This window comes from Suillus paluster (genome assembly GCF_016628075.1).
Source record: "Suillus paluster strain FC165 chromosome Unknown EDB91scaffold_36, whole genome shotgun sequence".
Taxonomy (NCBI): Eukaryota; Fungi; Basidiomycota; class Agaricomycetes; order Boletales; family Suillaceae; genus Suillus; species Suillus paluster.
The window spans coordinates 81,431-108,777 of NW_024537596.1; the positions used below are offsets into that span (position 1 = coordinate 81,431).

Below are 27,347 nucleotides of genomic sequence, written 5' to 3' on the forward strand. Positions count from 1 at the left end.
TCGATTTACGAGCAACATTCTTTCGGTGGCGCTTTACTCCGCCAGGAGTTGAAGTTGGGGTCGGATGTAGAGAGCCTGACATAGACATGTTAAACGACATGCAAACATATAAGATTCATCAGTTACAGTCGATCATAAAGGCTGCTAGCTGTCGTCAGTACCGAGTACTCGTGTTTAAAACGTTTAAGTACTAGTAGCGCTTTCGTGCACGTGGGACTTCTGTATGTAATAAGACGAACGCTGCCATATGTCGTAAAGGTTTGTGAAAGTCGCTCAGCGCTTAGGTATACTAGCCCACACCCGTTGTGCCTTCGGCACATGTCTACATAATTACATTTACAAAATACTATATACTTTTATTTTAGTTCTGAGGACAGAGGACACGGGAGAATTTTTTGGGAAGGGCAAGAGTCAACAGCAAGACACAAACAGTGAGACTGAAGTTTACCTGGGACACTGGCTTGCAATCCCGTGGCCTCGTACCTCGGCCAGCGGGATGCAAGCCAGTGTCCCAGGTAAACTTCAGTCTCACTGTTTGTGTCTTGCTGTTGACTCTTGCCCTTCCCAAAAAATTCTCCCGTGTCTCTGTCCTATTTTCTGCTTTCCTATCTCCTGTTCTCCTGTTCTCCTGGTCTCCTGTTCTCCCATTCTCCTGTTCTCCTGTTCTCCCATCCTCCCGTCCTCCTCCTCCCATCTCCCCATTCACCCCATTTCTCCATTCTCCACCTTCCCATTCCCATGTTTACCCATTGCCCATTTTTCCTATCTTTATATTTTCGCATTTTTATGTATACGGAATTACAGTACATATATACATCATTGTTGTTTTCACATTTTTCTATTTGCTTAGTGTTCCTCCCCTTGTTGTGGCTCAATTTTTACATGTAACCAATTTTGGACAGTGAGGTCGTATAGTAAGGGAGAACAGTTTTTGGAAATTGAAACTCCGATTGACAGAACCACGCGAAATTTCTAAATCGAGGTTAAGCGAGCTAACCGCAAACCATGTGGCCTTTAGCGAGCTACGCGTCTCCCATACACAGCCACAAAACCGGTCTCCCATAATATTACGAGTCCAAGCCCGTTGTGCCTTCGGCACAGGAAGCAAGCAGAGCACTTTGTGCTCTGCTGGAGGCACCTTCAGTGCTTTGACTCACTGTGTCTGCATATTATTTACTTGTGAGAAATAAATAAATTCTTACATCTTACATTATATAGTTTTGTTTTAGTTATGGGATGTTGCACAAACAGTTTGACTGAAGGTTACCTGGGACACTGGCTTGCGATCCCATGGCCTCGTGCCTCGGCCAGCAGGATGCAAGCCAGTGTCCCAGGTAACCTTCAGTCAAACTGTTTGTGTCATGCTATTGACTCATACACTTCCTCCCAATTATCTGATTTCCTATCTCCCATGTCCTGTGTCCCATGTCCTGTGTCCCATGTCCCATGGTTCTGTGTCCCACTGTCCCACTGTCCTGTTGTCCTGTTGTCCTGTTGTTTGTCCTGTTGTCCTGTTGTCCCATGTCCCGTTGTCCCGTGTCCCACTGTCCCATTGTCCCGTGTCCCACTGTCCCATTGTCCCGTGTCCCGTGTCCCGTGTCCCGTGTCCCGTGTCCCGTGTCCCGTGTCCCGTGTCCCATTGTCTGTCCTCCTGTCTTCCATCCTCCCATTGTCCTCCCATTGTCCTCCCATCCTCTTGTCCTCTCATCCTCCCATTGTGTCCTCTTGTCCTCCTCTTGTCCTCCCATCCTCCCATTGTTCTCCCATCCTTCTGTTGTCCTCCTATCTTCCTCCCATCCTCCCATCCTCCCTATTCACCCCATTTTTCCATTCTCCATCTTCCCATTCCCGTGTTTACCCATTGCCAATTTTTCCCATCTTTATATTTTCGCAATTTTGCATTTTCACATTTTTCTACTTGGTGTTTTCTTTTCTCTTTTCCCCACAAAAATCCCAAAATCCCTTGTTGTCCTTCAATTTTTACTATTTATCATGTATTCACAGTTACAGTACATATATAAAATCATTGTTGTTGTGCAAAATGGAGGGCCAGTGAGCACCTGCCAATCCCATCTTTCTATTTTCGCATTTTCGCATTTTTCACATTTTTCTATTTGCTTGGTGTATCCCGTTTTGGCTCAATTTTTACAAATTCCCAATTTTGGACAGTGAGTTCGTATAGTAAGGGACAATGGTTTTCGCAACTTCAAACTCCGCTTGACAGAACCACATGGGATCCCTTTTTCAGCGACCTTAGCGAAATAAGCATTCCAAGCGGCTTGTAAACGAAAAAACCGACGCTGGCGACACCATGTGCACTATGCGGAAATGCCCAAATCGTCCCACCCCTTCCCCCATACCATTCTCCCTTACTTTATAGACTAGCCCAAGCCCGTTGTGCCTTCGGCACAGGAAGCAAGCAGAGCACTTCGTGCTCTGCTGGAGGCACCTTTGGTGCCTTGTCTCACTGTGTCTACATATTATTTAATTATAACAAATCAATAATTTCTTACATTATATAGTTTTGTTTTAGTTATGGGATGTTGCACAAACAGTTTGACTGAAGGTTACCTGGGACACTGGCTTGCGATCCCATGGCCTCGTGCCTCGGCCAGCAGGATGCAAGCCAGTGTCCCAGGTAACCTTCAGTCAAACTGTTTGTGTCATGCTATTGACTCATACACTTCCTCCCAATTATCTTGTCCCATGTCCCATTGTCCCATGTCTTGTTGTCCTGTGTCCTGTTGTCCCATTGTCCCATGTCCCGTGTCTCATTGTCCTGTGTCCCATTGTCCCGTGTCCCATTGTCCTGTGTCCCATGTCCCATGTCCTGTTCTCCCGTTCTCCCATGTCCCATGTCCCATGTCCTGTGTCCTGTTGTCCTGTTCTCCCGTGTCCCATTGTCCCATGTCCCATTGTCCTGTCCTCCTCTTGTCCTCCCATCCTCTTGTCCTCCTCTTGTCCTCCCATCCTCCCATCTTCCTATTCACCCCATTTCTCCATTCTCCATCTTCCCATTCCTCTGTTTACCCATTGCCAAATTTTCCCATCTTTATATTTTCGCAATTTTGCATTTTCACATTTTTGCATTTTGCATTTTTCACATTTTTCTACTTGCTTGGTGTTCTCTTTTCTCTTTTCCCCACAAAAATCCCAAAATCCCTTGTTGTCCTTCAATTTTTACTATTTATTATGTATTCACAGTTGCAGTACATATAAAATTCATTGTTGTTGTGCAAAATGGAGGGCCAGTGAGCACTTGCCAATCCCATTGTGGCTCAATTTTTACAAATTCCCACGTTTGGACAGTGAGCTCGTATAGTAAGGGACAACGGTTTTTGCAAATTCAAACTCCGCTTGACAGAACCACATGGGATCCTCTTTTCAGCGACCTTACCGACGCAACCGACGCAGCCGAAACCATGTGCGCTACGCGAAAATGCCCAAATCCTCCCACATTCCCCCCCTCCCTTCTCCCTTACTTTATAGACGAGTCCAAGCCCGTTGTGCCTTCGGCACAGGAAGCAAGCAGAGCATTTCATGCTCTGCTGGAGGCACCAAAGGTGTTATGATCAGCGTTCACCAAATGGTAAAGGCCTAACACAACCACTAGGACTTGTCAAGGATAAGAGCAAAGAGATGATATTGAGAGTGAACGTCTGAGTCTACACTGGGTAGGAACGAAGAGGTTAAGTCTAAAGAGAAACTACGCTAACTATCCTACCTATATACATAACATTGAGTCAGAGTTATCTGAGTCTGTAAATAATCAGCCAATGAGAAAGAATCGTACGATACTGCGCATGACGTAGTATGACGTCGCGATATATAAGCAATGATGTCAGAGATGGAGATTAAGTGATAGGAAGACATATAGTTCTAGCCCTGGGCGTAGGGGATCCGATCGGAGATGTGATTGGTGAAATGTGAAGGGGTGAAGTTGTGACATGGTGATGATGTGATAGTGTGAAAGGTAGAGGTGTCACGTGACCGGTTCGGTTATGAGACATAGCCGAAGGAAAACCAAGAAATGAAAAATGATTTGTGTTAGGAATTCGTGACATTACCCCCTCTTTAGGGTGAGCGTCCTCGCGAACATAGGATGGTCGAATATTTTTGTCTCCATTCCAAGAAATCAGGAGTTTGCAATATTGGAATGATTGCACTTGCAATTCGGCGCGATTTAGGTGCATCGGGATTTGCCGCGTAAAACTCGCTGACTAATCTTGGAGAATTTTTCAGGTTTTCTTCGTTTTCCCATGTCGCTTCTTCTAATGGATATCCTTTCCACTTTGATAAGAATTGCAATCGATTTCGTCGCACTCTGCTGGCTATCACTGCTTCTAATTCGTATTCTTGCATGCCTTCCATGATTTCAGGGGGTGGACGTTCTGGTGCAATGCGAGTTGTTAACGACGATGTTTTGTGAGCAGTGAGTAGTTCTACATGAAAAACCGGGTGGATTTGATAGGATTCCGGTAATTTCAATTTGTAGTTCAATTCGCCTATTCGTTCGAGTATTTCGAAGGGACCAAGGCGGCGATCCGACAACTTCTGACTCGGTCGTCGTTGTCTGATGTTTTTAGCGTCTAGCCAAACCCTTTGTCCTACTTCAAAAACTGGTGCGTCTTTTACTCCCCGATCATAAAAACGTTTCATCTGATCGTTGGCGATTTCTAGCGTTGCCTTCGCTTCCTCTTGTGCCTCTCTCATTTCTGCTACTCTTTGATCGGCTAATGGAACGGTGTTGGAGGAATTAGGGGAGATGATGAATTCGGGATTATAACCGTAGAGGCATTTGAAGGGAGAATGTCCGGTTACCGTAATAGAGTTGTTGTGCGTGAATTCTGCAATAGGAAGCCATGATACCCAATCGTTCTGACGATAAGACGTAAACGCCCGAAGGTATTGTTCAACTTCTTGGTTTACTCGTTCTGTCTGTCCGTCTGTTTGTGGATGATATGCGGTTGACATGGACCATTTGATTCCCAGTCTTTTTGAGACTTCCTGCATGAATTTGGATATGAATTGTGTTCCACGATCGGAGATCACCTTTTTCGGTATTCCATGCAATTTCCATATGTATTTAAGGAACAAGTCCGCGATTCCTTTTGAAGTAACGTCCTTGGTGGTTGGTGCAAGATGAGCTTGTTTGGTAAATTGATCAACTACTACGAGGATACTGTCTTTGCCTTCTGATTTTGGGAGATCGGTAATCAGGTCACAGCTAACTGTTTGCCATGGACCCTCGGGAATTTCATTAGGCTTTAAGGGACCATGGGGTTTAGATGGTAACACCTTCGTTTGTTTGCATCTGTTGCATCCATCTACGTAGTCATTGACCCATTTCTGCATCTGCGGCCACCAATAGTTACGAGAAACGAGTTCGAGAGTCTTAGCACGTCCCATATGGCCTGCTGCTGGTGTATCATGAAAGATTTCCAGTATCAAACAGCGAATGTCTTTGTTATTGGGTACATAAACCAATCCTCTGAAAAGAATAAGTCCATCTTCTGTATTCCACTCCTCTAGTCCTTTTCACAGCTGTACTGGGGCTTTTTTAAGGGTTTCGATAGCATTTCGAACTTCCGGATCTAGATCTGTGCAGTTCCTGATTTGTTTAAGCAACGTTTGCTCTCCCTGTATCAGAACTTGACCTCTTTTTGCGGCTTTTATTTGGAAAAACTCGGGTTTCAAAAGCACGCGATCCGAATTGTCGTTTTCTACCCCCCCTTTGTGATCTGGCCTCCTGGACAGAGCGTCGGCAGTGTCGTTGACCCTCCCCGGTTTGTGGTACAGTGTGAATTCATACTCTGCAAGGAACAAAGACCATCTCGCTTGTCTGCGAGTCAACTTCTGACTTGTCATGAAGTACTCAAGGTTTTTGTGATCCGTCCATATCTCCACCGGTTCTGGTGCTCCTTGTACATAATGCCTCCACTCTTCCAAAGCACGGATAATAGCTAATAGTTCTTTGTCATGAAGATCATAGTTTCGCTCTGCGTCTTGCATAGATTTACTAAAGAAAGCAACAGGGTGCCATAGTCCATCGTCTTCCTTTTGAGACAATACGCCACCCGTAGCATAGTCAGATGCATCTGTTTCGATTTTTTTCTTTTTTGTGGCATCTGGCATCGCTAATACTGGTGCGGATGTGAAATTGTCTTTAAGGGTTTGGAAAGCTTTTTCTTGTTTGTCCGTCCATTTCCATGGTACATCCTTCCTAATGAGATCGTTCATGGGTTTGGCAATGTTCGAGAATCCGAGAATGAAACGATGATAAAAGTTTGCGAATCCCATGAACCGTTGGATGTCTTTGACACAGGTAGGAGTAGGCCATTCTTGTACTCCTTTAACCTTGACTGGATCCATGGAAACATGTCCATCCTTGATGATTAGTCCGAGAAATTCCACTTCCTTCTGTTTGAATGAACACTTTTCGGGTTTGAGATAAAGATCATTGTCCTGAAGTCTTTTCAATACTTCTCGTACCACCTTCCTGTGTTCTTCTATAGTACCGTTCGTGAAAACCAAGATGTCATCGATATAGACTACAATGACCTTTCCTTCTTTCAGATCTTGGAAGATTTGGTCCATCATGGTTTGGAAGGTGGCAGGAGAGTTCGTCATTCCAAAGTACATAACTACTGGTTCATGGTGTCCGAAAGGAGTTTTGAAGGCTGCCTTCCATTCATCTCCCTTTCGCATTCTAATATTATTGTATCCCCATCGAACGTCCATTTTCGAAAAGAGGCTTGCACCGGTAAGAGAATCGATAAGATCTTGTGATCGGGGAAGGGGGTATGCATTCCGGACGGTCTTCTCATTCAGCCTCTGATAGTCCATGATGGGTCTAAGTTTTCCGTCTTTTTTGGCAACAAAGAAGAAAGGAGCTGCTACTGGAGATTCTGAATCTCGCAGTCGTCCTAATTCATATTCTTGTTTGAGCCATTTTTCACATGCGTCATGTTCTGCGGGCGAAAGGGGATATGCTTTCGAATTCGGAGGAAGATCATTAGGATCCTTGAAGTCTACCTTGTGATCCCATTTCTTAGATTCGGGGAATCTAGTAGATTCTTCTTCGGAGAAAACCTTAAGATAGTCGTGGAGCCATTCTGGAACCATCTCTTCTATGGACTTCTTTTCCTTTTTCTTTTCCTCCTGTTGAGCTAACTCCGAAGCAACTGAGCTTTTGTACTTGATCCACACGTTTTGTGGTGAATCTTCATCTTCGATCTCCTCTACTTCCACCTTTCTAGGAGCACTCGAATTTGAAGGTTGTACTTTAACTACAGGAATCGAAGTTTCCATGGTGATTTCATCATCGTCTTCTTCCATGGGTAATAAAGCAGGTAATGCATCCTTCTGCTTTTTTGTTTTTGTCTTTCTCTTCTTCACTTTGGGATCTTCGCATTTGACTGGGCAGCGGTTAAACGTCATTTTCCCCGCATTCCAGTCTATGTTTGGATTATGATATCGTAGCCAATCTATTCCAATGATGACATCATCGGTTCCTAGATCTGTGATCAGAAAGGCCACTTCTTCCTCGTGATCCCCTATTTTCAGAGTCAAATCTGCGTAGCTTTTGATTGGTCCAGCGGAGTTTTTAGTTCCATCGATATTTCGGACGGGCAGTGCTCGCAGTAACTGCTTGGTTGTGACTTTATTCTTTTCTACGAATCTTTGGCTGAGAAATAAGTTCGTTGCTCCGCAGTCTACTAGAGCTTCCAATTCTGCTTTCTTGTTTTTTCCCTTCAACGTGATTGGCAAGTAAAAATGATCTCGTTTATTCCCAGAACAAACTTCTGATACTTCCGTAAACATGATTGCCGAATCACTAAGAATAGAAAAACGATTGTTCTGGTCTAAGTTCGCAGTCAACTTCGACCCTCCTAAAAACCCTGTTTCTTCAAAGCTTCATCTGAAGAAGTCAAGAAAATTCTTTCATTCACGATGCGTTGAATATCCTCCAGCGTGATTGGCTTAACCGCTGGTTTTTCTTCTTCTTCCTTGACCGCCTTGATAGTGGGTTTCTTGCCTTTGGTATCCATCGGCTGTCCCATGCAATTACGAGCCATGTGCCCGGGTTTTCCACAACGATAACACTTGAAAGTGTCTCCCGATTTGCCTTGAGGTTGGGGTCCACCTCGTGTTTTTGATGCATCTACGTCCATTGCATCTCCTCCTTGGGAAACTGGTTTGAGAGGGCCTCTTTCAACCCATGGGCGACGTGGTGGTTGCCAGGTCTTCTTTTTCTCATCATCTAGTTCCTCAAAGTTCGTTCCGATAATAAGAGCATGCGAAATCATTCCTTCTAGGGTGCTCTTGTCCCTAGGGTTTACATGGGCCAACTGATCTCTGATCCGTTGGGATAATGCGAGTCGGAACTTGCGCATGAGTTCGTAGTCGGAAAAAACGGCAGTGGGCGATTTTTTGTCTGAAGAGAGAAACGAATTCCGCGATACTGCGGCTTCCTTGCTGGAGATGATCTATCTCTCGAGCAATCTTCTCTTCCTTGTTTACGATGCCCCACATGGCTTGCATATCATTCTTCAACTGGTCGTACGATCCGAGTCGTCCACTTAAGGCCGTTCTGGAGACACTTTCTCCCCATTTCGCTGCAGCGCCCTTGCAGAAAGAAATAAGACAGGAACTCTTCTGGAGCTCAGAGGCAGTGGGATAGGAGGTGAGGTAGAGGTTGAGTTGAGAGAGGAAGGTGTCAACGTCGATAGAGTTCTTGTCTCCTGTGAACTCTGTAGGTTTGGCCATCTTGAGATCAGAGCTCGAAACTCCAGAGGTAAACGCCGGTGTTGTTGGCGTTGTCGTACGAAAGGCTTGCAAAGCCGTGATCGTTTGTTCTGCTGCTACTAGCCTCTGGGCTAACTCGTTCTTCTCTGTCTCCACCCTGTTTAGGTTCTCGGCTAAGAGTGCGAGATGATCTTTCAACTCGTTGTACCGGTGTTGGTTTAGATCTCTTTCTGCTGCGGTTACGGTGAATATGGCGTTCGAAATGTTCTCGTGGGTGATGGTAGTCCCTTGAGGGCCTAAGATGCCTTCCGCTACCACAGAGCCTGGCCTCGACAGGGTCGGTGTGGAGCTTTCTGCAGATCCCGACGGCCCTGCTCCTAGTGTCTGCCATCCTTGAATTGGTGCGTGGTGCGGGGCGGGGGATTGGATTGTTCTCCAATCTTGCTCGGACATGAAGGAAAGGGCAGTTGTTCTCCCGACAGGTATCGTTGTCATGGATTTGTAGGGCCCGGTCTCTGACGAGACAAGATCTCCAAGGGGGAGCTATGATGTCTATAGGTGCGAATACAGCGCGTGTAGCGGTTCGTCAACCTAGATAGAACTCGAGAGGAGTTCGGGAGCGACGCGGTGAAGTTTGGGTCTTCTCAATACCCAAAACTTCCTAAGGTAAAGTAACTAGGGTTGTAAGACCCGCGAGTGCCGTTCTTTATAGTACGAAAGAAAAGTAGGTAGCGTGCAGTCGGTAGGGTTTTGGACCTAACTGCAGGCGTGCAGAGACAGGACCTAAGTGTCACTGTTCCTTATAGACTGGCGGCTTGCGTAGGGCAAGGGCCTGGTCTACTTCTACAAAAGACTAACGTAAAAGAAAATGGTATAGTGCGCGTCTGGGAAAGATGGTTGGAAACGTAATCTGCGAGAAATTCTCAGCAGAATAGCACAGGTGAAGTTTATCGAGGACAAGGTGTCCAGGACAAAGTTCGAGTCGGAGTGGTAAGAAGACTTAACCTAATGTTATGATCAGCGTTCACCAAATGGTAAAGGCCTAACACAACCACTAGGACTTGTCAAGGATAAGAGCAAAGAGATGATATTGAGAGTGAACGTCTGAGTCTACACTGGGTAGGAACGAAGAGGTTAAGTCTAAAGAGAAACTACGCTAACTATCCTACCTATATACATAACATTGAGTCAGAGTTATCTGAGTCTGTAAATAATCAGCCAATGAGAAAGAATCGTACGATACTGCGCATGACGTAGTATGACGTCGCGATATATAAGCAATGATGTCAGAGACTGGAGATTAAGTGATAGGAAGACATATAGTTCTAGCCCTGGGCGTAGGGGATCCGATCGGAGATGTGATTGGTGAAATGTGAAGGGGTGAAGTTGTGACATGGTGATGATGTGATAGTGTGAAAGGTAGAGGTGTCACGTGACCGGTTCGGTTATGAGACATAGCCGAAGGAAAACCAAGAAATGAAAAATGATTTGTGTTAGGAATTCGTGACAAAAGGTGCCTTGCCTCACTGTGTCTACATATTATTTAATTTTGTGAAATAAATAAATTCTTTGTCCCATGTCTTGTTGTCCTGTGTCCTGTTGTCCCATTGTCCCATGTCCCGTGTCCCATTGTCCTGTGTCCCATGTCCCATTGTCCTGTGTCCCATGTCCCATTGTCCTGTTGTCCCATGTCCCATTGTCCCGTGTCCCGTGTCCCATTGTCCCATGTCCTGTGTCCCGTTGTCCTGTGTCCCGTGTCCCATTGTCCCATGTCCTGTGTCCCGTTGTCCTGTTGTCCTGTGTCCCATGTCCTGTTGTCCTGTTGTCCCGTTGTCCTGTTGTCCTGTGTCCCATTGTCCCGTGTCCCATTGTCCTGTGTCCCATTGTCCCGTGTCTAATTTCTCACATCTTACATTCAAAAAATATTATATACTTTTGTTTTAGTTGTGGGATGTTGCACAAACAGCTCGACTGAAGTTTACCTGGGACACTGACTTGAGATCCTGTGGCCTCGTGCCTCAGCCAGCAGGATGCAAGCCAGTGTCCCAGGTAACCTTTAGTCAAACTGTTTGTGTCTTGCTATTGACTCATACGCTTCCTCCCAATTATCTAATTTCCAATTTCCAATTTCCTGTCTCCCATCTCCCATCTCCCATCTCCCATCTCCCATCTCCCATCTCCCATCTCCCATCTCCCATCTCCCATCTCCCATCTCCCATCTCCCATCTCCCATCTCCCATCTCCCATCTCCCATCTCCCATCTCCCATCTCCCATCTCCCATCCTCCTACTGCTCCAATAATGTCACATCACCCATTTCATACATCACTCTCACCAATCAGAAATCAAATCTTATTATAGGAACAACTCTAACACAAAAAACTATTCAGAAGGCTCCCAGCCAGGTGGAGGGCCCTCCTTGCATAGCTCATCCAAATGCCGACGCTCCTCCCGACTTTTTCCCTTCTTCTGCTCAAAGAGGTGCTTTCGCCAAGCATCCACCACCCTGCAATGCTTTTGATGCTTACGTGCCTCCTCCAACTGAGAGCAGAAGGTATCCACATCCCTATCATCATTCTTGAGGTCTTGCTCATGTTGCTCTTCCCACCACATGATGTCCTTTGCCAACTTTACGTTATATCGTCGGAGGTCATGGATTGTCTGATCCATAGCATTGCGATTCTCTTGCCAAGTGGTGACCTTAGCATACGGGTTGTTGAGTCGTCTCTGTTCAAGATGCGTGATGTGACTCTCGGACCAGCGGCGACGGAGTTCAGCAGACCAGTCAGTCACAGCAGGCACTGACAACTCAGAAGGAGGGGGTACTGAAGGAGGGGGTACTGAAGGAGTTGTGGAGGTGGGAGGTGGGGCCAGCATGTTGACAGGCTGGCGATGACGTTGCTGCAGGCGGGCAGCAAAACTTGCATCAAAGCCCTGCAGAAGCCTGGCATTCCAATCGACAGTAGGTCTGGGCTCCTGCCTTGTAGCTACCATAAATACACAATCAGACAAAGAGAGAGAGAGAAAAACTCACCTCGTGACATGACCCAGCATGACCGGAGTGTCACGTGATAATGCACCCGAGCCAGCATCAGGTGCTGAGGAAGCACTGGGAATAGCTGCTGTAAATTGTGTGATCAGACAAAAACAGACACCGAAAAACTCACATGGTGACGTGACCCGGTTTGACAGGGAGCTCCGCATCACGTGACGCGGCCAAAAACGCGTCCGAGCCAGTATCAGGTGCTGGGGAAGTGCAGGAAATGGCCATGGTGAAGTGTTGAGGGCACTGAGAGGCAGCAGGATTTAATAGCTGATGGTGAGAGGTGATGGCAGGTGATCAGAAGCGACGGCAGGTGATTGGGAGCTGCTGGAATGGTAGAGCAGTGTTGTGTTGCATTGCGTTGCGTCTGGTGCAGTCGGTGCTGAAAAAAAAAACCACATGAGGTTGCCAAATCAAGCGAAATGTACATATGACCCAATTTGGACAGTATAGTAACGGACGACAGTTTTCGGAAATTGAAACTCCGCTTGACAGAACCACATGGCATCGCTCTTTTCAGCGACCTTAGCGAAAAAACATGGTGTCCATGCGATGAAACGTGGCATCCATGTGTGGGTGGCTGCGTTCCCACACCCTTCTCCCTTGCTTTTTAGAGACGTTCCCACACCCTTCTCCCTTACTTTATAGACTAGCCCAAGCCCGTTGTGCCTTTGGCACAGGAAGCAAGCAGAGCACTTCGTGCTCTGCTGGAGGCACCTTTGGTGCCTTGTCTCACTGTGTCTACATATTATTTAGTTGTGTGAAATCAATCATTTCTTACATCTTACATTTTCAAAATATTATATAGTTTTGTCTTAGTTATGGGGTGTTGCACAAACAGTTTGACTGAAGGTTACCTGGGACACTGGCTTGCGATCCCATGGCCTCATGCCTTGGCCAGCGGGATGCAAGCCAGTGTCCCAGGTAACCTTCAGTCAAACTGTTTGTGTCATGCTATTGACTCATGCACTTCCTCCCAATTATCTTGTCCCATGTCTCGTTGTCCCATTGTCCCGTGTCCCATGTCCCATGTCCCATTGTCTTGTTGTCCCGTGTCCCATTGTCCTGTGTCCCATGTCCCATTGTCCCATTGTCCCATTGTCCCATTGTCCCAGTGTCCCGTGTCCCGTGTCCCGTGTCCCGTGTCCCGTGTCCCGTGTCCCGTGTCATGTGTCCTGTTGTCCTGTTCTCCCGTGTCCCATTGTCCTGTGTCCCTTTGTCCTGTTGTCCCATTGTCCTGTTGTCCCATGTCCCATTGTCCTGTGTCCCATGTCCCATCCTCCCATTGTCCTCCCATCCTCTTGTCCTCCTGTAGTCCTGTCCTCTCATCCTCCCATTCTCCCATTGTTCTCCCATCCCTCTGTTGCCTACCATTTCTCCATTCTCCATCCTCCCATTCTCCTGTTTACCCATTGCCAATTTTTGCCATCTTTATATTTTGCATTTTTGCATTTTCACATTTTTGCATTTTGCATTTTGCATTTTTCACATTTTTCTACTTGCTTGGTGTTCTCTTTTCTCTTTTCCCCACAAAAATCCCAAAATCCCTTGTTGTCCTTCAATTTTTACTATTTATTATGTATTCACAGTTGCAGTACATATAAAATTCATTGATGTTGTGCAAAATGAAGGGCCAGTGAGCACTTGCCAATCCCATTGTGGCTCAATTTTTACAAATTCCCACGTTTGGACAGTGAGCTCGTATAGTAAGGGACAATGGTTTTTTCAAATTCAAACTCCGCTTGACAGAACCACATGGGATCCTTTTTTCAGCGACCTTACCGATCCTGCCGACACCATGTGCGCTACGCGGAATACGCGTTTCACACGGTTTCCCCCATACCGTTCTCCCTTACTTTATAGACTAGCCCAAGCCCGTTGTGCCTTCGGCACAGGAAGCAAGCAGAGCACTTCGTGCTCTGCTGGAGGCACCTTCGGTGCCTTGTCTCACTGTGTCTACATATTATTTAATTATAACAAATCAATAATTTCTTACATTATATAGTTTTGTTTTAGTTATGGGATGTTGCACAAACAGTTTGACTGAAGGTTACCTGGGACACTGGCTTGCGATCCCGTGGCCTCGTGCCTCGGCCAGTGGGATGCAAGCCAGTGTCCCAGGTAACCTTCAGTCAAACTGTTTGTGTCATGCTATTGACTCATACACTTCCTCCCAATTATCTTGTCCCATGTCCCATTGTCCCATGTCTTGTTGTCCCGTGTCCTGTTGTCCCATTGTCCCATGTCCCGTGTCTCGTTGTCCCATGTCCCATTGTCCCGTGTCCCATATCCCATTGTCCTGTTCTCCCATGTCCCATTGTCCTGTGTCCCATGTCCCATTGTCCTGTTCCCATGTCCCATTGTCCTGTGTCCCATGTCCCATTGTCCTGTTCTCCCGTGTCCCATTGTCCTGTGTCCCATGTCCCGTGTCCTGTTCTCCCGTTCTCCCGTGTCCCATGTCCCATGTCCCATGTCCCATGTCCTGTGTCCCATTGTCCCATGTCCTGTGTCCTGTTGTCCTGTTCTCCCGTGTCCCATTGTCCCATGTCCCATTGTCCTGTCCTCCTCTTGTCCTCCCATCCTCTTGTCCTCCTGTAGCCCTCTCATCCTCCCATTGTGTCCTCTTGTCCTCCTCTTGTCCTCCCATCCTCCCATCTTCCTATTCACCCCATTTCTCCATTCTCCATCTTCCCATTCCTCTGTTTACCCATTGCCAAATTTTCCCATCTTTATATTTTCGCAATTTTGCATTTTCACATTTTTGCATTTTGCATTTTTCACATTTTTCTACTTGCTTGGTGTTCTCTTTTCTCTTTTCCCCACAAAAATCCCAAAATCCCTTGTTGTCCTTCAATTTTTACTATTTATTATGTATTCACAGTTGCAGTACATATAAAATTCATTGTTGTTGTGCAAAATGGAGGGCCAGTGAGCACTTGCCAATCCCATTGTGGCTCAATTTTTACAAATTCCCACGTTTGGACAGTGAGCTCATATAGTAAGGGACAACGGTTTTTGCAAATTCAAACTCCGCTTGACAGAACCACATGGGATCCTCTTTTCAGCGACCTTACCGACGCAACCGACGCAGCCGACACCATGTGCGCTACGCGGAAATGCCCAAATCCTCCCACATTCCCCCCCTCCCTTCTCCCTTACTTTTTAAGACTAGCCCAAGCCCGTTGTGCCTTCGGCACAGGAAGCAAGCAGAGCACTTCGTGCTCTGCTGGAGGCACCTTCAGTGCCTTGTCTCACTGTGTCTACATATTATTTAATTATAACAAATCAATAATTTCTTACATTATATAGTTTTGTTTTAGTTATGGGATGTTGCACAAACAGTTTGACTGAAGGTTACCTGGGACACTGGCTTGCAATCCCGTGGCCTCGTGCCTCGGCCAGCGGGATGCAAGCCAGTGTCCCAGGTAACCTTCAGTCAAACTGTTTGTGTCTTGCTACTGACTCATGCCTTTCCCCTCAATTCTCCCATCTCTCATCTCCCATCTCCTGTGTCCCATTGTCCCATTGTCCTGTGTCCTGTGTCCCGTGTCCCATGTCCTGTGTCCCATGTCCCGTGTCCCGTGTCCCATGTCCTGTGTCCCATTGTCATGTCCTCCCATCTCCCATCCTCCCATTGTCCTCCCATTGTCTTGTCCTCCTGTAGTCCTGTCCTCTTGTCCTCCTCTTGTCCTCTCATCCTCTCATTGTCCTCCCATCCCCCTGTCATCCTCCCATCCTCCCATCTCCATATTCACCCATTTCTCCATTCTCCATCTTTCCATTCCCATGTTTACCCATTGCCCATTTTTCCCATCTTTATATTTTTGCATTTTTGCATTTTCACACTTTCACATTTTCGCATTTTCGCATTTTTCATATTTTTCTATTTGCTTGGTGTTCTTTTTCTATCCTATTGTGGCTACATTTATATGTACACACAATTACAGTACATATACATCATTGTTGTTGGAGCCACCTGCCAAATCAGTCAACCCTTACATACTAACGGACGAAGGTTTGCGCAAAATTCAAACTCCGCTTGACAGAACCACATGGCATTCCCTTTTTCAGCGCTCCAAGGGAGAAGGGATTCAAACAACCGACGCAACTGACGCAACCGAAACAACCGACACTGCCGACACCATGTGGGCTACGCGAAAATGCCCAAATCCTCCCACATTGCCCCCCTCCCTTCTCCCTTACTTTTTAAGACGAGTCCAAGCCCGTTGTGCCTTCGGCACAGGAAGCAAGCAGAGCACTTTGTGCTCTGCTGGAGGCACCTTTAGTGCTTTGACTCACTGTGTCTGCATATTATTTACTTGTGAGAAATAAATAAATTCTTACATCTTACATTATATAGTTTTGTTTTAGTTATGGGATGTTGCACAAACAGTTTGACTCATACACTTTCTCCCAATTATTTGATTTCCTATCTCCCATGTCCTGTGTCCCGTGTCCTGTGTCCCATGTCCCATGGTTCTGTGTCCCACTGTCCCACTGTCCCATGGTTCTGTGTCCCACTGTCCCACTGTCCCACTGTCCCATTGTCCTGTTGTCCTGTTGTTTGTCCTGTTGTCCCGTGTCCCGTTGTCCCATTGTCCCGTTGTCCTGTTGTCCTGTTGTCCTGTTGTCCCATGTCCCATTGTCCCATGTCCCACTGTCCCATTGTCCCATGTCCCATTGTCCCGTGTCCCATTGTCCCGTGTCCCACTGTCCCATTGTCCCATGTCCTATTGTCCCTTGTCCCGTGTCCCATGTCCCGTGTCCCGTGTCCCGTGTCCCGTGTCCCGTGTCCCGTGTCCCATGTCCCATGTCCCATGTCCCATGTCCCATGTCCCATTGTCTGTCCTCCTGTCTTCCATCCTCCCATTGTCCTCCCATTGTCCTCCCATCCTCTTGTCCTCTCATCCTCCCATTGTGTCCTCTTGTCCTCCTCTTGTCCTCCCATCCTCCCATTGTTCTCCCATCCTTCTGTTGTCCTCCTATCTTCCTCCCATCCTCCCATCCTCCTTATTCACCCCATTTTTCCATTCTCCATCTTCCCATTCCCCTGTTTACCCATTGCCAATTTTTCCCATCTTTATATTTTCGCAATTTTGCATTTTCACATTTTTCTACTTGGTGTTTTCTTTTCTCTTTTCCCCACAAAAATCCCAAAATCCCTTGTTGTCCTTCAATTTTTACTATTTATCATGTATTCACAGTTACAGTACATATATAAAATCATTGTTGTTGTGCAAAATGGAGGGCCAGTGAGCACCTGCCAATCCCATCTTTCTATTTTCGCATTTTTCACATTTTTCTATTTGCTTGGTGTATCCCGTTTTGGCTCAATTTTTACAAATTCCCAATTTTGGACAGTGAGCTCGTATAGTAAGGGACAATGGTTTTCGCAACTTCAAACTCCGGTTGACAGAACCACATGGGATCCCTTTTTCAGCGACCTTAGCGAAATAAGCATTCCAAGCGGCTTGTAAACGAAAAAACCGACGCTGGCGACACCATGTGCGCTACGCGGAAATGCCCAAATCGTCCCACCCCTTCCCCCATACCATTCTCCCTTACTTTATAGATTTATTTATTATTATAGATGATGATCATAGAAGTTAAACGTTAATCACGTACACTCTATCCCATGCTATGACGGGTTGAGTAGATCTTGAGCACCCATATTCTCACCGTATCTCTTCGAATTCAGTTATGAGATATCCAACAATTCAGATCTGCTAGCTCGGCTTCGAATTTGAAGATCCTGAGTCAGTACCAGGAGCGTTCGACCAGTTTCAGCTGACAGCACATTTTTGGTACTGCGTGTGCAGCATTCCTTAATACTCCCTTGCTAATAAATGTCAGGTTCCAAGGAACATTGACGGTCGGTCGACGCGCACAAGTTTTCGGAGATCACCCAAACGAACCTCCGCGACGGTATGTGAACAACTGGAGGGTATGTAGCTCACGCCACCAGACATCACACTGACACACCCGATACCTAATATGTCCTACAAACTGTAGAGGAAATTCACTTATGTCGAACAAGGGGACATGGATCACTCACTGGGCATGGTGTAGCTGGTTATCACATCCGCTTAGCATGTGACTGCGGGGGGTCTCCGGTTCAAGTCCGGATTTGTCCACTGTTTTTATTATTTGATTCGACAAGCAGCATACTTTTTGCCGAATCTCGTCGAATCTTTGTCTCATATCGAAGTCAGTCCAACACAAACTATCTTTCCTTTCTTGTAAATAGGCGTCTTGCAAGGAACTCGACGCCTTCCCCACTTCTCGAATGTTATCGTCGGCATCCAATAAGCTCAGGATCTGAAAAGCAATGATATCATCTCCATGATCGATTATATGGCACCCATATCAAAAATGACAATACATCAGTGTCGAGGGCAGGAGAAAAGTAAGGCTACATGTATCATGTATCCAAATCAATATCACGTTTGGGGGGTTTCCCTATTTATCCACGCCCATCGAGTAGCTCAGGAGGAGCGGTGTCCGGCAGGATAGCGAAGTTCGAGTGTTTTCGACCGTCACTAGCCCATTCTTCCTTTTGAATTAAGTATCTTCAAGGACATGTACGTACATGTTCTTCGAGGTGCATTTATGCAAAAACATACGCAAGTCGGGTGAGTAACATTTATCAATCAGAATTCATGAGGGACGTTTTCTAATGTTATTTAAGAGTCTCGGTAGGGAAATTTGTACAGATGCAGCGGAGAAGGCTAACTCAACGAGTCAGCACCCTCGCGTTTACCTTGGAACGCTTTATGGATGTTTTGCGCTTGCATGGTCTGTGCCCAACCAATTCATGATACACCCGCCAAGCCGCTTCCGAATCTTCCCTTACCCTCCGAACTTCACCAAATGGCTTCCCCAGTCACACAGCGCCAGCATTCCTATTGTTACTATCATTCTCTTTGATTATTTGTACGTCTCTCCCGTCACGCCGGTTGTCGTTTACTAAATACCACGACTCCGTTGATCTTCCGTTTCCTAGAGGTAACCATGACTCCACAAGAAGTCGCGCTTCCTGCTCGGAGTCGTTCGTGCAGTGGTAATACTTACAGGCGCGGTAATACTTACATGCGCGGGCAACTCAATCAAATGATGCAACACCGACGATGCGTCAATCGCATGAATACATCTTGCATTTCACATCTGTTTTGAAAATTTATTGCTGCATTTAGTTGAGCAGGGACAGATATCATATTTATAATGTCTGAGTTCAAGTTCGTGGCTCCCTCACACGCATCCTCGAACAACATGACCCTGGTCTCAAACGATCCCAGTTGGTGGCCGTCCATCCAGTCGTATCATGTTTCCAGCTATTTTGGAGGTTCGTGGAGAGCCAGTCGTATCATGACACTGACGTGTCGATCTAACCTTGGCTGTGGTTTCACAGTTGCTGCCTCCGCTGGGGTAGTGTACGATTGGGGTGAGCAAGATAGTATTCAAGAACTGCTGATATCCTTATGGCATTTCTAGCACTGACATTCGGACAAGAGGTAGGTTAATGTCATTACCGGAGCAGTCATCTCGCTAAGAATGGTTTATAGGTCGAACTGGTCTGGGTGAGCCAAATCGAAGAACAACTTGATAATACAATTAATTCGCGCCAGAGGCAACGCTGGTCCCTGATGACTGCTCTATATCTCAGTGTATGTAACTTGCATTATAAGTGTGGCTGTCTGACTTGACAATATCCTAGGTGCGCTATCTTGGAATAATATATGCTGTGTATGTTTGGGCGGCTAAGCAATCGGTGTTGTGCTAATCGGCCATTTCTCTCAATCAGCCTGAGCATACTGGGTTCGTCCCCTCACATTGACCGTCTTTGTTTCTTCTGACCGGCGGCATACAGTCTCTGTTCCAACAATCCCGATGACAGATGCAGTGAGTATTCTGTATTGATGCCTGCCATTACCGTCCAATCAACAGCATTCCCATGTAGGGGTAAGTGAGATTCTTAGCCAACCTGTTGGCTCAATGTAATGATTTCCACAGCTGTAAGTTTGAGTTGAATGCATAATCCTCCGAGGCTGATCACCACCTGACTCTATCAGGCTATGTTGGTTATGTCGCCCTAGATTGGATGGACGTCGTCGTAAATGTAATTTTGGGCGGTGAGCTATGCAGCTGCAATATCTCGGTGATGTCGACTTGACTGAAATATCATGCAAGTCATTATGATCGCTCGGTTGCATGCCATGTCTCAGAAATCCGGCAAAGTAGTGATACTTCTTGTCGTCGTCTTCCTGGCTTCCAACACCTTCGACGTAGTGGTCGCAGCAATGTTCACGAGGAAGACTTCAGCGGGTAAGCTTAATTATGGATGAAAGATGTGTATCGTGCTCATTGACGAATACTAGAGATGTTCATTCTCTCCGGCACCTACCTGTGCAATATTAAATACGAGGGAAATGCCCTATCTCTGGATTCCCTTACTTGGATAATAACCACTGTATGGGAGGTCCTTGCACTGTGTCTCGCGGTCTGGATTGCTGTGAAACATTTCCGTGAACTGCGACGAGAATCAGCAGGAGGGATTATCGGGGACTGTTTCACAGTGTTAATTAAATCCCATGTGGTTTACTTTGCGAGGTGAGCTCATAATATCAATGTGGCCCTCCTTTTCCATTGAAGATCCCTCGCCCGCTAGCTTTCTTGCTATTTCTTGCTTCCAGCTCGTTTATTTGCTTTCACCGATCTCAGCGGTATGCCAACCTGTCACCGACCTCTGCATTTGACCATGGCTCATCATATATATAGAACCAATATGCCATGGATAATCAGGTTTACAATGGTGCTCTGCAAATTTTCTTGCTCGTGCAGATGTTTGTGCTGGGACCACGCCTCATCCTTAGCGTTCGAGAGTATCACGCTAAGGTCATGGCTGACTCCGGTGCAGGAACCGACACAGATTCATTTGCTTTCCAGGGGCGCGTACACGTGTTGACTAGTCTTACTGTGTAGCACGACAAATGGTTGGTATGATTAATACCCGTCGCGTACTCTGCAGGGAGCGGGAGTATTTAGATTGTGAGGACCATAAAAGAGGCTGTATACCATGATCTCATGCAGGGAGTTTTCGTTCGCCTATAGAGTAGTATACTGCATTCAACAATTTTAGAACAGTGCCTTGTAATGCTCAGTGCCACATTTTTTTTCGAATCAAAGTCCTTGATATATACCGTGCACACTGCAGACCGGATGTCCATAGACAGATATCTGCGCTAGCGTAACCTGAAGACCAGCGTGTACCACACTTCCAAACTACTAGTAGATGACTCTGTTAACAGACGATATTTGCGCGAGAGTTTCCCCGTATGTGACTTGGGACCTACCAATACGTAGCACCACAAAATAAAACACCAGACAAACCAGATCCGATAACGAACGACATCATGATCGATTATGGATTAGATGCCAAGTTCTCGAGGGAATCTCTTGAGATCAGCATTCGAATTTCCAGAATACTTGCCAGAGTTGATTCCGCGGATGCAACATACTTCCGCCCGACGCTGTCCAGAGCCACGACCAATCTAGATCTTCTGTGCACTAATATTTACTGCGTTCCGTAAAGAGTCGGTGAAGAGATCTAAACTTCAACTTCAACGCAATACACGAACCAGCACTACTTCAAACATGAATACACTAATTCCAAAAAACTAAGTCATGAGAGGTCAAAACGCATCATTACAGAGCCAAGTCATTATTATACGCGTATACATATAGAGCAAACGGTGAGACGGAAGATGGAAGGTGGAAGGTGGATTAAAACAGCATTTGACGAAGCGTCGAAAGAAACAAAGCACTATGGATAATGAACAATCAACAGTCAACGATTCGATGCGTGATACGATGTACGAGAACACGGAAAACAGATTTTTGGGGTACGTGAAAGGGGTTGAAAGACGGGTGGACGGACTTGAGACACTTACTGACTTTGCGGAATCAGCACGAATGGGTATAGGCCTTCAAGGTAACCAATGTACCCCATTTCGATTGTGCGTTGGCAGTACAGATTTAAACATCCGCTTTCCAAGCCTCACCGTACCTCACTGCCTCGATATCGAATGCGACTGAGGGGGCCGGGGACAGGTACCAAAGCGGCGGTCTAGGTCGAGACAGAGGGTGGTACACGAAAGATTGGCAATGTGCTTGTGCCGCGGTTGATTTATGGCGCCCTTGTGCCGTCGTGGATTGATAATGGTAGTCGCAGGTTGATGATGCCCTTGATTCTCTTGCGAAGTAGGCTGTGCAGGCAGACGAGACGCAGTGTGTGGGTGACTCGAGGTGGACCCTGGTGCTGAAGCAGCAGTTCGATGAGCTGTGGAAGGGGTCATGGTTTGTACATTATTCATTAATACCCGCACATAGCTTCGATTGTGTTTCGGTGGACAGAAGATGTCCCGCTGTTTGAAATAAAAATCAATTGTGGATCAGCGCGCTCGAGGAGACTACAAGTTATCGATTGTCCACAACTTGATACGATGCCACCTACAGGAATAGCACGGACCTCAGTACTCCGTTTCGTCGATTCCCCACGTTGAATACCACTCACAAGGGGCCAAGAGTTAGTAGTCGTCCTTGCCTCTTTATCAAGAACATGTCTTCTCTCCTATCAAAGTTGTTTGACGCCTTAAAGGTATATCTTTTCTCCCATCAGCTGTTTTCTTTCTAGCGGTCATAAGATTGTGCCACCACCACGATGGACCGGCGATTCCATCAGACGGCGACTCTTCAAGCTTGGCTGTCCCAAAAGGCAGTCTCACCTGCAGTTCTACGGATATGCAGTCTCTCCAGAATGGCTTATCCAGTTTGCGGAGCAACACTTGCCAGGGGCACTGTGATCGCCAGAGGCGTGGCCTGATCGTAATGCCAAAAACTATAAGCACACTACCGAGACGCGAGGATATGAACTCATTTCGGCTATGGCGTCCATCTACAGTTTAGGCCGCAAAACTTGTTTCAACCCCAAAGATGGCCAGGTGCCTCTGCACTGGATCGATGTATATGATGGTGTTTAGGATGACGAACTCGATGACGACGAACTCATGAGCATTCAAATTGACACTGCTCTTGTACTCTCTGTATGTTCAGACGAAGAAGACTCCTTTGAAGAGCGTCCTAGGCAGGGACGGATGGACTTCGTGTCAGACTTGATCGGACAGGAACTACAGTGGTAGATGGGTCGCATGGCTACATATTGAGCAGGAGAGGCGACGGGTTGGAACTTGGAAATACTTACGTGCCGTTGACCTTCATGACGTAAACTTTGTGTACAAACCATGGCATGTTTGGTCTACGTGCGTGGCTGCATAGTGGTGCATGCACCTTAATACTCTGGTGAAGGGCGCCATGAATTGACGCCCAATATTGACTCCACCAAGTGCAGCGCATACAGCGCTTTCCAGGCCTTCGATACATTGTCATTCCTCGAAACATCTGTGTGAGTCAATGAATTACTCACGATATGTGAATGACGAATTGCTCAGTCACGAGCAGGGCTTCCAGCACAGACGGACGCTGTTCTACCCGTCCATGCGTGTGCGGTTGTGTATCAGGCAGAGTATGAGAATAGGACATGTGCGTTCGACGCAGTCCCTCATACGTCCGAATGCAAGTAGCTAACTTCTCTGATGAAGCTAGTACAAACCTCCAATAAATGGAGAGTTGCTCCAATGAATCTTTGCAAGGCTATGTGGCAGCTGCAGGGTATTTCAGGACACTTCTCTCGATAGCAGAGAATTGCCCGCAAACAGCCTACAGGCCTGCAATATAGGTGGAACTTATCCACCAATTGGGCAAAGTTCAAACACTTTGTCAACAGTGTTGAAATTCAATAAAGCCAAATAAACCATATTTCCTTTTTGGTGATAAACCAAATGTCAGTAAATAGTAAATAGGCGCTTGTGTTCAAATAAGGATAACGTCTTCCCCGCTTCTCGAATGTTATAGAATGCCGTTGATGGCACATACCCATTCCACGAAATACCAGACACTTCGACGGGACTCCTGTATCATCATGGATATCATAACGCGTATATAAGTGTTGGTCAGAGTCGCCCAGACCTCATCCAAGCTCAACCAACAATCCTCATAGTCACGCCTTCTCTCAACATCAATCACATCTTCGCTTAATCATGTCTCTTTCGCTCATGTTCTGCGACCCATCCACTGAGTTTGAAAGGCTATTCGACGATGCTTTCGACGCCCGTTTCCGTCCCTCGCCTGCTAAGGGCAATAATACCTTGACTCGCCGTTCTAATGAAATGTTGCCCAAGTAAGCGCAATGGCTTTATAAGTATACTCAACACCGATGGCGCTGACTCGCATAAACATAGGATGGACCTACACGAGAACGCTGAGACCAAGACAGTAACCGCAACATTCGAGCTCCCCGGTCTCAAACCCCAAGATGTCAATGTTGACGTCCATGGGAACCGCCTGATCATATCCGGGGAGTCGAAGCGCTCGGAGAACTATGACAAGGGCGGCTATGCGGTGCAGGAACGCTCGCATGGCAAGTTCTCCAGGACCCTTCTGCTCCCTCAGGGAATCAAGGTGAGCACCACCTAGATTTTGTGTGATAATTCGGTGCTTATGGCGATTTCACTGCACAGGCTGAGGATATCCATGCGAAGATGGAGAATGGAGTGCTCACGGTGAGCTTCCCGAATGCTGGACCAGACCAGCAACCCCAGCGGGTTGAGATCGCGTGAAGACGCCGCACTATCTGCCTGCTCCAACCCATAATGGCCTCAAATCTGTATCATTAGCACCATTTGAAGGTGGAATAAGGAATCTTGGCGCGTTTGTACAATAGTTGATACTCTACCTGTGTTTTTTTTTTTCGAATCGAAGTACTGTACCATTTCATTCAATTCGATAGTCACGCGTCACAGAAGGGCGTGTCGGCGTCGAAATTAGCCCTATGTCACACGTAACATTTCAGTTTGTCGAATTCATTTTTCGGGAACAGAATTTGCTTCCGCTAATACTTGATTAACTACGCCATAACTATGTTTCTCGACTCAGTACTCAAATTCAAATCTCGCCGTCGTCATGATGGCGCCAGAACGTGTGGGAATACAGAGTATTGGCCTTCTTGTTTCTTCTTCCCCGCCCTAACTCCTCCGCCACATCAGCGCCACCCTCACTATGGTTGTTCTCAGGCTGGACAATTTGTATATTGCCACCTTCAAACTCCAAGCTCTCTGCGTCCGTCTTTGAACCAAGCCTCCCGTCCACCCTCTCAATACCAGCTGCAACACCAGCACCCACCATATCAGCAATGACAGCTGCACACGGGACATCGGTATCGTCAAATGATGTGTCGTCGTAGAGGTCCACCTCCGTCTCAATATCTTCGTTTGTGTTTGTAGTGTCTGTAGTTTCTTGAGGCTTCGCTTTGGTGAGTTCTTCCCAAAAATGAGGGTCTTCTGATTTCAACTTTCACAACTTGTCTCGTGCAGCAAAGCCAGTAAGGCTCTCGTATGACAAGTTAAATTCGCGAATGCGACACATCTCGAATGCCTACAATCATGATTCAGTATGTGCCAGTCATTTTCTTTCCTTCTTACCTTCTTTACAATGATGGGTTTCCCCACAGTTTTGAATGTGTCCCACATCCATGTGACACTTCGATTGCGCATAACGGCAACGCGCTTGTCAATGACCAAGTCCTCCTTGTCGTGTGCGAGCTGTTGTGATATCTCCTGCACCACATCGCTATGGTACGATCGCTTTAATGAATGCTTGAAAACTCGCTGCATTCCAACATCGCAAGGCTGAAACAAGCCTGTGCACCCTCCAGGTACAAAGTTCAGCACAATCGTTGGATGGTTCTCCTTCAACTATGTTTGGAATTCGAGGGATCGATGAACTGACCATGCGTCAATTTGCCACGCTGATTTTTGTGTTTGGGGTAAGCCGAGCTCTTGTTTCTTCCTTTCAAAATATGGTGCAATGATCTCGTCAACCAGGGTATGCATTGTCGCTTGTGTCGACCAGTATGTTTTTGTATTTGAAAACTCAAAACGAAAATTTTCCTTGATGCAATTTTCATAGTTTGCAGTCGATGGATTCAGACATGACATTTTTGTGTGGCCTTAGTAGATAGCTTGCAGCAGAAGCATTGTGCCGTCATTGGCAACCGAGACGACAACTGTGAACGCGCATTTTTCATCATTACCAATTGCAGAGACTTGCTTTGCACCTGTCTTTGCCCACGTCAGGTTGGACCCTTGTGCGTAGACAACTTGAGTCTGGTCAGTATTGACGTAGAGACCAGATGGAATGTCCTCCTCTTTGATGACGTGCGCTAGTCGAAAGAAGGCTTGCTCGCATAAGTCTTCCCAGTTATCTGGAGTTTTTTGGGCAGCTCGTGTTGTGCATCTCTCGGACCAGTGCAGGGTTTCATGCAACCAATGTCATACAAATGCATCTGAACACTGGAACTTTGAGCCATCTTTCGCTTGGTGCTCAAAGATGTTTGGTGCCGCATCAGAGAGGATTGCAATGATGATCCCTTGGATTGTGACGAGAGTAAGTACAGCTCCAGCGTCATGAAGAGCTTCAAGCCGTTTGATGATGGCCTTCTCAGCAGCGGGGTACTTTGTCTAACCGAACTAATCAACATCATTCCAAACCAGCAGTATTGATAGCACGTACGAAAATCCCTTTTTTACCTCCATTGGAATGTCCCTGATGATTGCCCAGATTTGCCATCCAAATTGCAGCTTCAGTCCATTTGGGCTTGCCACTGCGATCGATCCAGCCCTCAACCGTGGACCTTGCAAGACCTTTGAAGGTCACTGAATCTTTCTTCTTCAGAAGCTGAACAATCCGTGTTGAGCTCCAGGAAACTGACGGATTTTTGGCAGCATTATCAATCTGCACCCATGTAAAAGGTCCATGCCAGTTGTGATACACTGCGTCCTGCTTCGTGTGGATGCGCTTGTGACCTTGAGAATGCTTCTTATGCTGACACTGATGTTCTTTGACCATTCGGTCAGGCCTTGTTAACTCCGCAATTGACGAACTAGATCGCTTAGGTGATCGGTCTTCTAGAAGTGTCATGTCTAATGTACGACGCTGAAATATGTAAGTCTTTTTGCAGACAGGTGAAAAATCTAATTGACAAACCTTAAGATTTTGCTCTCCCCGTACAACTTCAATGTCACGTGTCTTCTGACGGTACTTTCTTTGTCTTTCTTTGTTGCCCTCTTGTACACTCATCCGTCGTCTCTCATCAGTCATTGCTCGAAATTCCGCTGCCTGCTGCCACCCATCATCCAACTTTGCCTCAACCACCTGTAGCTGAGCACGTAACTCTTCTGGTGTGCATGGCTTTAGAAACTTCATCAGTCCTCGTGCTCGTCCATCCTTCTGCTCTTTGATAGCCTCCTGGATCGCAGACTGATGATGCTCTTTGGTAAAGGCCTTCTTTTTTTGCAAACTGACAGGAGGTGTTGACTCGTCGTCACTTTCAGTAGAGCTTGAATAGCTGTCAAGAGACTCTGTATCACTGACGAGTGGCATCTCTG

At 46.5% G+C, this 27,347-nt stretch overlaps 5 protein-coding genes and 1 non-coding gene across 6 annotated transcripts; 3 read left to right on the plus strand and 3 right to left on the minus strand.

Moving 5' to 3' along the window:
- Positions 1-11,129: 11,129 nt before the first annotated feature.
- EDB91DRAFT_1083124 (uncharacterized protein) lies at positions 11,130-12,018 on the minus strand (the record flags this gene model as incomplete). The annotated part of the gene is made up of 3 exons (XM_041315582.1): positions 11,130-11,727; positions 11,782-11,856; positions 11,915-12,018. 3 exons carry the CDS (start codon positions 12,016-12,018, stop codon positions 11,130-11,132), a joined length of 777 nt encoding a protein of 258 aa, XP_041175880.1.
- A 5,828-nt stretch (positions 12,019-17,846) lies between these two features.
- On the plus strand, positions 17,847-17,924 carry EDB91DRAFT_t75. Its single transcript has one exon. It is a non-coding gene; the product is annotated as a tRNA-Ala (tRNA).
- A 661-nt stretch (positions 17,925-18,585) lies between these two features.
- EDB91DRAFT_488970 (uncharacterized protein) lies at positions 18,586-20,686 on the plus strand. Its single transcript, XM_041327444.1, has 13 exons — positions 18,586-18,723; positions 18,794-19,132; positions 19,199-19,231; positions 19,282-19,301; positions 19,353-19,367; positions 19,416-19,454; positions 19,505-19,533; positions 19,592-19,605; positions 19,658-19,693; positions 19,860-19,919; positions 19,978-20,112; positions 20,166-20,397; positions 20,456-20,686. The coding sequence occupies exons 2-13, from the start codon at positions 19,012-19,014 to the stop codon at positions 20,541-20,543; spliced, it is 822 nt and encodes a 273-aa protein (XP_041175881.1). The 5' UTR covers positions 18,586-18,723; positions 18,794-19,011; the 3' UTR covers positions 20,544-20,686.
- A 3,083-nt stretch (positions 20,687-23,769) lies between these two features.
- Positions 23,770-24,664, plus strand: EDB91DRAFT_1140986 (small heat shock protein). Its single transcript, XM_041318986.1, has 3 exons — positions 23,770-24,082; positions 24,144-24,363; positions 24,423-24,664. Exons 1-3 carry the CDS (start codon positions 23,943-23,945, stop codon positions 24,519-24,521), a joined length of 459 nt encoding a protein of 152 aa, XP_041175882.1. The 5' UTR covers positions 23,770-23,942; the 3' UTR covers positions 24,522-24,664.
- A 590-nt stretch (positions 24,665-25,254) lies between these two features.
- Positions 25,255-25,574, minus strand: EDB91DRAFT_1055267 (uncharacterized protein; the record flags this gene model as incomplete). The annotated part of the gene is made up of 2 exons (XM_041313901.1): positions 25,255-25,335; positions 25,383-25,574. 2 exons carry the CDS (start codon positions 25,572-25,574, stop codon positions 25,255-25,257), a joined length of 273 nt encoding a protein of 90 aa, XP_041175883.1.
- Positions 25,575-26,404: 830 nt separating this feature from the next.
- Positions 26,405-26,927, minus strand: EDB91DRAFT_489019 (uncharacterized protein). Its single transcript, XM_041327445.1, has one exon. It carries the CDS (start codon positions 26,878-26,880, stop codon positions 26,440-26,442), a length of 441 nt encoding a protein of 146 aa, XP_041175884.1. The 5' UTR covers positions 26,881-26,927; the 3' UTR covers positions 26,405-26,439.
- Between the last annotated feature and the right edge of the window lie 420 nt (positions 26,928-27,347).

Coding starts and splice junctions, on each gene's coding strand:
- EDB91DRAFT_489019 (XM_041327445.1), bottom strand. CDS start 26,880: ATGACACTTCTAGAAGACCGATCACCTAAGCGATCTAGTTCGTCAATT.
- EDB91DRAFT_1140986 (XM_041318986.1), top strand. CDS start 23,943: ATGTCTCTTTCGCTCATGTTCTGCGACCCATCCACTGAGTTTGAAAGG. Junction 24,083..24,143: donor TCTAATGAAATGTTGCCCAA/GTAAGCGCAATG, acceptor GCATAAACATAG/GATGGACCTACACGAGAACG. Junction 24,364..24,422: donor TGCTCCCTCAGGGAATCAAG/GTGAGCACCACC, acceptor TTCACTGCACAG/GCTGAGGATATCCATGCGAA.
- EDB91DRAFT_488970 (XM_041327444.1), top strand. CDS start 19,012: ATGTCTGAGTTCAAGTTCGTGGCTCCCTCACACGCATCCTCGAACAAC. Junction 19,133..19,198: donor TGTTTCCAGCTATTTTGGAG/GTTCGTGGAGAG, acceptor GTGGTTTCACAG/TTGCTGCCTCCGCTGGGGTA. Junction 20,398..20,455: donor CATGTGGTTTACTTTGCGAG/GTGAGCTCATAA, acceptor CTCGCCCGCTAG/CTTTCTTGCTATTTCTTGCT.